The 11,118-nt window shown below is 36.1% G+C and overlaps 1 protein-coding gene across 1 annotated transcript in view; it reads left to right on the forward strand.

Moving 5' to 3' along the window:
• LOC148309975 (anoctamin-4) overlaps positions 1-7,064 on the forward strand; it is a 28,833-nt gene extending 21,769 nt beyond the window's left edge. Inside the window, exons 16-20 of the mRNA XM_088259188.1 lie at positions 155-200; positions 2,995-3,106; positions 4,713-4,888; positions 5,888-6,074; positions 6,741-7,064. Of these exons, the coding sequence (XP_088115314.1) occupies positions 155-200; positions 2,995-3,106; positions 4,713-4,888; positions 5,888-6,074; positions 6,741-6,874 (655 nt within the window). The 3' untranslated portion in view covers positions 6,875-7,064. The remainder of the gene's footprint in view (positions 1-154; positions 201-2,994; positions 3,107-4,712; positions 4,889-5,887; positions 6,075-6,740) is intronic.
• The last annotated feature ends 4,054 nt before the right edge of the window (positions 7,065-11,118 follow it).

The raw sequence follows: 11,118 nt of genomic DNA on the forward strand, positions 1-11,118 counted from the left end.
AAAATGAGGTTATATCACATATTATGTATTTATATATATATAAATTGTTTATTACATAACCAACTTTTACCGTATAAAAAAAATTAATATACTAAATATAAAAAAATTAATATACTAAAAAATTTAATATACTAAAAATACATATATTTTTCAGGTATGGGATTTTGAGAGGAATCACATATGCCGCTGTCGTTTCTAATGTAAGTTCTGATCTCCTGAAGTATACTGATGCAAGGTCAAAATTGTTGATTGCAATATCTACTATCATACTTGCATCTGTACGCCTCTTTGGTATATTACATTCTTATCCTTCTTAACCTCAAAGTATCTAAAAATCACTTAATCTCCAAAGGGAGATTGTTTTAAGACCCCAGTTCTATTTATAGGAATATCGTATGTAGTAATAATATGGGGATGGCTGCAAACCACATACAGTCAGTAGCATGTTCACGGATCAACTGTGTGAATTGTAGCATGATTGATAGGAAAAATCCAGTTCATAATTGCTGTCTAGCTTCCATACAGTTGTGGCAAGCAGTAGTTAGAGTGAAATAGGTAAAATGACTCGGGTAAAATCCAGTTTATGATTGCTATCTCGCTTCCGCACAGCTGTGGTGCACACAGTAGTTAGAGTGAAATAGATAAAATATCTCGGGAAAATTTCAATTTATAATTGCTGTCTCGCTTCCACATAGCTGTGGCACGCAGTAGTTGGGGTGAAGTAGATTAAATGTCTCCGGAAAAATCTAGTTAATGAATTTTGTCTCGCTTCTACACAGTTGTGGCGCGCAGTAGTTAGAGTGAAATAGATAAAATATCTAGGGAAATTTACAGTTCACAATTCGCTCACTCCTTTCAAGAACATCATAAATCAAAAATCGTCAATTTTCAACTGTGCATGTTTTCGGAATGCCCAGTAAATAAACTATATCCCAGAAAACTTAATATTTACCCGCTACAGGGCAGAAAGTGTTGTTTTTGCATTTTGAAGAAAAAGTATTGTTTAAATTTTTATTTTATTTAACTTAATATTTTTTCAAATGGAGAAAAAACCTTCAGGTTTTACCTAAAAAGATGTGTTGCACAATAAAAAGTTCAATAAGTGGCTTGATATTTATTTTTAATACATTGTATTATATTTTTAAACTTTAAAAACATTCTCCTGAAAAATCAAGTTTTTTGATTTATGACGTTCTTGAAAGGAGTGGGCGAATTGTTGTCTTTCTTCCACAGTTCAGTAGTTCTTATATTCTTCATCATCTATGTTGAGATGTCAATATTTCAAGATATAAGTCAAATACTGGCTGGTCGTGTGTACAGACACAAGCCCAAGCTTGCTATGACAGCAAATCAAATCATAATGTATGGTATCTATAATACAAATTAAATGCCAAATTTATAAATAAAAAACCATAATGTATCTATTATTTTAAAGGCATTTGTGATAGCTTATGCATTTGTGTGTTTATGCTTGTAACGACAGTGAATCATATCAACGGCCCCTACATAGAGTACTCTTCATTCATTTCATTCAAACCCTTATCCGCACCCCAATGGTGCATAGGGCACTGCATCATATAAACGCAGTGTTATCTCGATCGTTAACACATGAAGGAAAGGTGATCAGCCCTCCGCTTCCGGTACCAGTCCAAGGTAGTATTGAATAAATATAAGAGTGAAAAAATCACTTATATTTATTTGACCCCCCCTGGGAATCGAACCCGGGACATCCAGTACGGTAGCCGAGCGTGCTGACCATTACGCTACGGAGGCGGACTTTACAAATACAGACGGACAGAGTACTCTACAAATCTGTTACTATACAGGAGAGAGCTTAGAAGATTTTTTCAACTTTTTTTTTTTATTAATTAACGGTTTTATCTGAAATTTAAAACTAGTATTATGCATTTTGTCCGCCTCCGTAGTGTAATGGTCAGCACGCTCGGCTACCGTTCTGGAGGTCCCGGTTCGATTCCCAAGGGGGGTAAAATAAATATAAGTGATTTTTTCACTGTAATATTTATTCAATATTACCATGGACTGGTACCTGAAGCGGAGGGCTGATCACCCTTCCTTCGTGTGTAAACGATCAAGATAACACTGCGTTTATATGACGCAGTGCCCTATGCACCATTGGGGTGGGGATAATGGCTTTATTTTATTTTATATATTATAATACATTAAAAACAGATAAACATAATGTATTAAATCGTTTTAAAACTTTGTGCTTGGTCAAAATTAAGTAGTTAGCGTTTTAGGAGTTTAGTTCATTTCGAAAATTCCATATAGATAGCATCATCATCTTCTAAAGGCAGCGCCTTGTTGTGTCAGCCACTTGTCTCTGTCAGTCGCCATCCTCTTGAGCTGCGAATAGGAGGAGACGTCCATGAGCCGCTTCAAATCCTGGAAGTATGAAGTTCTTGGGCGGCCTCTTGTTCGTTTTCCCAAGATTCTTCCTTCGAAGATGTTGCTAAGAAAGGTGCTATGTCTAATTGAGTGCCCTATTAGCTTGGCCTTCCTCTTCAAAATATGATTTATAAGCTCTCTTCTTTCTTTTACGTCCTGCAACACCTTTTCGTTGGACTTCCTTACGACCCATGATGTTTTGGTCATCTTCCTCCAAACCCACATCTCAAATGCTTCAAGCCGGTCTTTGTCGTACTTTTGGATGGTCCAGGTTTCACACCCATACAACAAAACACTCCAAACAAAAGCCTTTATGAATCCTTTTCTTACTTCGATAGAAAGCATCTTAGCCTAAAAACTAGGCGTAACTTATTTGATACATTTTTTTTGTTTATTTATATTTATAGATAACGTTCAGTTGATAATGTACACCAAATATCTCAAAATGTAGTTAGAGCACTTTACGTAGGGCACGTCGATATCATAATATATGTATTATTTTAGAGGCGTTTGTGATAGCTTATGCATTTGTGTGCTTGTGCTAGTAACGACCGTGAATCATATCATAATAAATCAATTATTTTCTAGGCATTTGTGATAGCTTATACGAGTGATTGGATCCCAAGGATGGTCTATCGCGTGGGATACTCCATTCCAGGAAAACCCACACTACAAGGATACATAGCGCACTCATTATCAGGTGTGTGGAAACTATTATATCACCTTGATCAAAAGTTCCCGGAATTCGTTAAGAAAATTAAAAGTACAACATTAGTCATAAAAATCGATATTGTCATCGATTTACAACATTTTGAGTGTGTCCAAATACTTGTTCACAAAATCAGGATTATCTCCAATTACAGGAGTTATTTTCATATTATTTTTTGACATCTCATCAAAGAAAAAAAAGCTTCTTTACATCTCACCAATAGACATCTAGAGACATCTCTAGTGAAGTTCTAGTGATTCAAGAACAAGGTTTCTTAATTGGTTCATATATATAGAACTTCCAAGAATTTGAGTAGTGTGGTTGTCAATAATGGGTAGAATTGGTGAATGTTACACGTGTGTAAAGTGGCCACTTAAACCAGCCGATGACAGTCGTCAGCCCCGTAAATGCCCAGACTTCCATATTCTTCTTCATCTTTGATGAGATGTCAAAAAATAATATTGTCATTGATGTTACAATTTGATTTGTTAAATGACCAATTTAAATTCTTTAACCAGTTGCCAGTTTATCCCTCACGTGACTCGGGCAAGGAGTTTGTGTTGCATTGACGAGTCTGAGAGCTGCTCGGGCAAATGGTATTCCAATTTTCCTGAGCAAAATATTTTTATGTATTTGTCTTTATTGACTAACCCGAGCAGTGTTCAGATAGTTCTAGTCTAGTTTCCAGTTATTTAGTGATGATATCCTGCACCAACGAATTTTCACACCAAAATTTAACTGTTAATTGGTTAATGTCCATTTCAATTTGTAAAATGCATAATTTGGTTTGTAAAACGTCCTAGTGAAGTACAAATCTATATTTCGGTAGTGCAAAGGCAAAGGGGTATATCTGTCTCAGACCAAATTTTACAGGAGAGCAAAAACAAACTTGTGAAATTCAATATTTTTTTCGGATGCCATATCGCTCACTCCTTTCAAGAACGTCATAAATCAAAAATCGTCATTTTTTAGTCGTGCATGTTTTCGGAATGTCCAGAAAATGTACTATATCCCAGCGAAAGAGGCATATTTTTTACTTTATATTTACCCGACATATATAAAAAAATTGTCAATTTTCAGTTGTGCATGTTTTCAGAATGCCCAGAAAATGTACTGTATCCCAGCAAAAGCGGCATATTTTTAACTTAATATTTACCCGGTACAGGGCAGAAAATGTTGTTTTTGCATTTTGAAGAAAAGGTATTGTTTAATTATTTTTTTAAATAAACTAAATGTTTTTCAAGTAGAGAAAAACCTTCAGGTTTCACCTTAAAAGATCTGTTGCACAGTAAAAAGTTCAATAAGTGGCTTGATATTTATTTTCAATACATTGTGTTATATTTTTAAACTTTAAAAACGTTCTCCTGAAAAATCAAGTTGTTTGATTTATGACGTTCTTGAAAGGAGTGAGCGATATGTACATATCTTAATAAAACTGAATAAGTATTGCAACTACAGCTATATCCTTTTGCTAGATTATGGAATACACTATTTTATACATTTTGTGGAAGAAAACTTTTAAAAAATAAGAAATTTGACAGATATACCCCTTTGCCATTAATTACAAAAGTATCTATATGTGTACTTTTGTTGGTAGTGTTCAACACGTCAGAGTACCGCTCCGAGTGGGGTCTGGAGACGGAGAACGACCCGGCCATGTGCTACTTCCGGGGCTACCGGAATCCTCCGGAGCACCCCGACGACCCGTACGGCTACTCCCCGCACTACTGGCACGTCTTCGCAGCCAGACTGGCCTTTGTGGTCGTTTTCGAGGTAACTTTATCCCAAATTTACCACGCTTTGTGTGAGTCTATTCTTGGGGGACGGTCGGAACATCTTCTTCCTGATGAGGCAAGGGGGGAGGGTTGGAAGATTTCCTGTCAGATAAGTTAATAGTTTGATATGTTTCCTACACACAACCGAAAGAATTACGAAAATCCCTATATATTTGATGAAAATATACACAATTTTGTGTAAATTTAATTGATAGATTATTTGAATTTCTCTGAAATTCTTTGACAATTTTGTCATAATATGGGCGTTTGTACACTACACAAAATTACACGGAATTTCGCCATCCGGCACGTCAGTTAGCGTTTTAAAACGATGATTGGCTTGGATTGGCTTATGCTTTTGTCCATCTTCTTTCGGATCGGTGCTCTTAATCGGTGCGTAAACGCGTTGCGCGTAAATTCCATGACGCTAAACTGTCGTAGTCGTTTTCATTTTTCAAAACTGGACTGTTGGACGGTAAAATTACTGGTAGTGCACCAACGCCCTATGTGTAAAATGCAGTAAAATGGTTAAGTTAACTCTTAAGACTTATATTTTTTTTATATAAAAATGTTAATCAAATTAGTATATAACCACTCACCGAGATTTTTATGTCTACCGGTTTAGAGACGTACCCGTCTCTTCGTCAGGACAATCACTACCACAGCATGCAAACAATACTACCCTTCACCACCATAGCACCATTTACAATGTGTTAGACATTTTGTGTAGTTTTTAGTGTGTAAATGGTGCTATGGTGGTGAAGGGTAGTATTGTTTGCATGCTGTGTTAGTGATTGTCCTGACGAAGAGACGGGTACGTCTCGAAACCGGTAGACATAAAAATCTCGGTGAGTGGTTATATACTAATTTTACTAACATTTTGGTAAAAAAATAAATAAGTAAAAATGACTAACCACAAAGTAAACGCTTTAAATATTAATAATATTGAGAATATGAACTCTTAAGAGTTGAATTGCAAACGTGGCCGTGATTTCAGCACGTGGTATTCGGGCTGACCAGCATGATGAGGTACGCCATCCCGGAGACGCCCGTGGAGCTGAAGACGCAGATGCAGCGCGAGGCCCTGCTGGCCAAGGAGGCCAAGTACGAACACGAGCTCAGCAAGGACAAGGACACCGACTACGAGAGGGTGCTCAACCACATACGGCAGCCGCCAGGGCCGGGTGAGGAGGCTGGAGTTGTTCTAGTGTTGACTTACTTGCCCCGCTGAGAGCGACAGGGAAAAATTATGCCTCTTCTCGTTTACGAGTGATTTTAGCTCTAACAAACAAACAAATTTTCATTGTAATAACAGTAAATAAAGGATATATCGCTCATTCCTTTCAAGAACGTAATAAATCAAAAAACTTTATTTTTCAGGAGATTGTTTTAAAAGTTACAGAATATAATAAAATGTATTAAAAATAAATATCATGTCACTTATCGAACTTTTTTGTAGGTAAAACTAGAAGATTTTTTTCTCCATTTGAAAAATATTTAGGATTTAAAAAAAAAATGAACAATACTTTTTCTTCAAAATGTAAAAATAGCACTTTCTGCCCTGTAGCGGGTAAATATTAAGTTAAAAATATGCCACTTTTGCTGGGATATAGTACATTTTCTAGGCATTCCGAAAATATGAACAACTGAAAATTGTCGATTTTTGATATATGACGTTGTTGAAAGGAGCGAGCGATGTGTATAAAGTGATCACCATAACCAGCCCTTTCAGAGGCACACGGGCCTTTAGTTATTTCCCTTGATACATTTTTTTTGCAACATCGACACTATGGAAGTTGCTTAAAATTATATTTCAAATTTGTAATTGCAACTTGGCAACATTGTTTCAGGTGGAGCCGGAGTAGTGGGATCCTGGGCCAGACGTCTGTCACGAGTTTCAGACGGACTGGACGCGCATGTGACTGTCACCCAAAGACCTAGGGCCTCCCTGGCGTCTGTAGCAGCCGCCTGGCAACACCACTGATGGCTGGCAACACCGGTGGTAGCTGGCAACACCGGTGATAGCTGGCAACACCAGTGATGGCTGGCAATATCTTTGCTAGCTGGCAACACCATTGATAGCTGGCAACACTAGTGATGGCTGGCAATATCTTTGCTAGCTGGTAACACCATTGATAGCTGGCAACCCCAGTGATGGCTGGCAATATCTTTCCTAGCTGGCAACGCCACTGATTATCTTGACTCAAAATACTTACTTTAATTTTCTACTAATAGATTATAATTATTGATAATTTGTCTTAAATTTACCATTTGAAGACAGTAGAGAAGGTCTTCTCCTTGCATTTGGGCATGTGGATTATTTCCATCTTGGTTTGGAATCTTTGGAGGTGTTAAACAGGCATGTGTAATGTCACCGGGAGGATAAGTGGCTCATTTCAACCTGGTTTGGCATCTCTGGAGGTGTGTAATGTCATGTAATGTAAACAGGGATGTGTAATGTCACCATGGCTGTTTAATCTATGGTTAATTGCGTAAAAGAACTAAAGGTCTACTGTATATTTTATTGGAGTTGAAATGATTGATTTGTCCGTTGCCTTTTGTATGCTGACGATGCTGTTCTTCTTGCCGATAGTAGAGAAGGTCTTCTCTTCGCATTAGGGTAAGTTGCTCATTTTCATCTTGGTTTGGCATTTCTAAAAGTGCAAAACAGGGATGTGTAATGTCATCGTGGCTGTTTGATCTATACATTAATAATTGAATGAAAAAAAATTAAAAGTTCACCTTTCATTTTTTTTCTCTCTCCTTTCATTACACATATAATGACATTACACATATAGTGACATTACACATATATAACATATAATATAATATAATGATCGATTTGACTGTCTTTGTTTCATTATGTATATTTCTACATTTTCTGTTTTAAGATATTACAACCCAAACATTTTCTGAATGTGTTTGTTTGAGTTTAGTTGGTAGGTTGAGTTGTATTTTTATGAGTGTAATACAAATAAGGAAGAGCATGGAGTTGGCAAAAGAAGGAAGAAAGTAGACTGAATGTAGTCGGAATGCCATCTCTCAGTGCGGCAAAACCATGTATGGCAGATGTTCCAATGGTGATATTAAGGGAAGGGTGCAAGGGAGTCCTGGTTCCGACCCTAATGTATGGAAGAAAAACATGGAGTTGGCAAAAGAAGGATGAAAGTAGACTGAATGCAGTCGAAATGCGATCTCTCAGAAGAATGTGTGACAAAATTATGTATGATAGATGTTCGAATAGTGAAATAAGGAAGGAATGCAAAGCTGAGACAAGCATTATCTATCAAATTAAGAAAGGTGTGTTAAGATGTGTTTGGACATGTGGAACGAATGAGTGAAGAAAGAACAGTTAAACAAATTTATGAGGCAAATGTAGTTGGAAAAAGAAGCAGATGAAGACCGAGGAAATCTTGGTTTCATCAAGTATTTCAAATACTTGAAAGCGGTTAGGTCAAGAGTCGAAATAATCGGCAGATATGTTTGAGGAGATGCATGAATGCTGAGGAGGCAAAGACAGAATGGTGTGGCGTTCTATTCTCTCTACAGACCAAGCAGAATGATGGTCAGTTAGTTACATAAACTTAAGAAAGGTGTATTTAGATGGTTTGGACAAGTGGAACGAATGATTGAAGAAAGATCGGTAAAAAAAATTAATGAGGCGAGTGTAGTAGGAACTAAATAGGAGCAGAGGAAGACCGAAAAAAGCTAGGCATGATCAAGTATGTATTTGAAATACTTGGGCATAGTTAAGTCAGGAGTCGGATAATCGGCGGGTATGTATGAAGAGATACATGGATGTAGAAGAGGCGAAGAATGTTTGCAGAGACAAAGTGGTGTGGCGTTCTATTCTCTCTGCCTACTCCTACAGATAGCTGCGTGATGGTTAGCTGGTAATTAGTTAGTTATGTTAAAATCATTTGATATTACAAGAATTTTATATCGCTCACTCCTTTCAACAATGTCATATATAAAAAATTGTCAATTTTCAGTTGTGCATGTTTTCGGAATGCCCAGAAAATGTACTATATCCCAGCAAAAGAGGCATATTTTTAACTTAACATTTACCCGCTACAGGGCAGAAAGTGTTGTTCTTGCATTTAAAAGAAAAGGTATTGTTTAATTATTTTTTAAAACATACTAAATATATTACAAATGGAGAAAAAACATTCAGGTTTTATCCTAAAAAGATCTTTTGCACAGTAAAAAGTTCAATAAGTGGCTTGATATTTATTTATAATACATTTTATTATATTTTTAAAACATTTTATTATATTTTTAAACTTAAAAAACGATTTCCTGAAAAATAATGTTTTTTTGATATATGACGTTGTTGAAAGGAGTGAGCGATATATACCTCTTCTAGTATGTTGAATTTAATATTCATACTTTGTGGAAAAATAGTACATAATACATAATAGGGTGGCGCAAAATGAATCACCTATCTGGCAGATGTTTTAATTTTTTCAAATGGCATCGTACGTCAATAATATTTGACATTTGTGAACTAGACAGCTGCAGTATACAAACAAATTGATAAAACGGGCACTAATGTGTATCCACATTGGTGGCAGCCACTTCGGATATCATCTTTTCTAAATAATAGAAATAATTGTTAAGGTCCAAATAAAGACTTCCATTACTCAAAATCCAAAATCATTGTCCGCCTCCGTAGTGTAATGGTCAGCACGCTCGGCTACCGTTCTGGAGGTCCCGGGTTCAATTCCCAAGGGGGGTAAAATAAATATACGTGATTTTTTCACTGTCATATTTATTCAATATTACCCTGGACTGGTACCTGAAGCGGAGGGCTGATCACCTTTCCTTCATGTGTAAATGATCAAGATAACACTGCGTTTATATGATGCAGTGCCCTATGCACCATTGGGGTGCGGATAAGGGTTTTATTATTTTATTATTATTACTCAAAATCATTTATTTAATGAAAAGTATATTTTAAATTAATTTAAATTTTGTCTGTCTCCGTGGTGTAATAGTGAGCGTGTTTAGCTACCGTGCTGGAGGTCCCGGGTTCGATTCCCAGGAGAGAGCGAAATAAATATGATTGATTATTTTTTGATATCTCATCAAAGATGAAGAAGAATATGGAAGTCTGGGCATTTACGGGGCTTACGACCGTCATAGGCTGGTGTAAGTGATCACTTTACACACGTGTAACATTCACCAATTCTACCCATTATTGACAACCACACTACTCAAATTCTTGGAAGTTCTATATCTATATAGTCGTTGGAGATAATCCAGATTTTGTGAACAAGTATTTGGACACACTCAAAATGTTGTAAATAAGATTGATTTTACACTCTAATATTTATTTAATATTACCCTGGACTGGGCTCTGAAGCGCAGGAGTGATCACCTTACCTTCATACAAGTATCGATCAAGATAACACTGCGTAAATAAGATGCAGTGCCCTATGCACCATTGGGTGCGGATAAGGGTAAGAACAATAAAAAAGTGTAATTGGATGATTAATTTTGCGCCATTTTTAATTTGTTTGTATACTGCAGCTGTCTGGTTTACAAGTGTCGAATGTGATTGACATACGATGCCATTTGCAGAAATTATAGCATATCTTCCGTTAGTGTAATTAATTTTGAGTCACCCTGAATAGTTTGTTTTTATTTTATTTTTTATTGTGAGGTCAAAGGATCTTGCATCCCTTGTGTCACTGCGACCATATTAGGTATATTGTGACCTCGCATAGTATTTTACTAATTACTCCTTACTCTTTTGACTACATAAGAATGACATAGAAGACTCATTTTATATATCGTAGTCATACGGGAGAAAGTGACCAAGTGCATTTTTTACGAGAACGTAATCATTGACTATTTCGCTCACTCCTTTCAAGAACGTCATAAATCAAAAATCGTCAATTTTCAGTTGTGCATGTTTTCGGAATGCCCAAAAAATGTACTATATCCCAGCAAAAGCGGCATATTATTAACATAATATTTACCCGCTACAGGGCAGAAAGTGTTGTTTTTGCATTTTGAAGAAAAGGTATTGTTTAATTATTTTTTTTAAATATATTAAATATTTTTCAAATGGAGAAAAAACATTCAGGTGTTACCTGAAAAGATCTGTTGCACAGTAAAAAGTTTGATAAGTGGCTTGATATTTATTTTTAATACATTGTATTATATTATTGTATTTTAAACTTTAAAATCATTCTCCTGAGAAATCAAGTTTTTTGATTTTTG

Source organism: Brachycentrus maculatus, unplaced genomic scaffold (genome assembly GCF_059751285.1).
Source record: "Brachycentrus maculatus isolate JH-2025_06_01 unplaced genomic scaffold, ASM5975128v1 h1tg000114l, whole genome shotgun sequence".
In the NCBI taxonomy this organism is placed as follows: domain Eukaryota; kingdom Metazoa; phylum Arthropoda; class Insecta; order Trichoptera; family Brachycentridae; genus Brachycentrus; species Brachycentrus maculatus.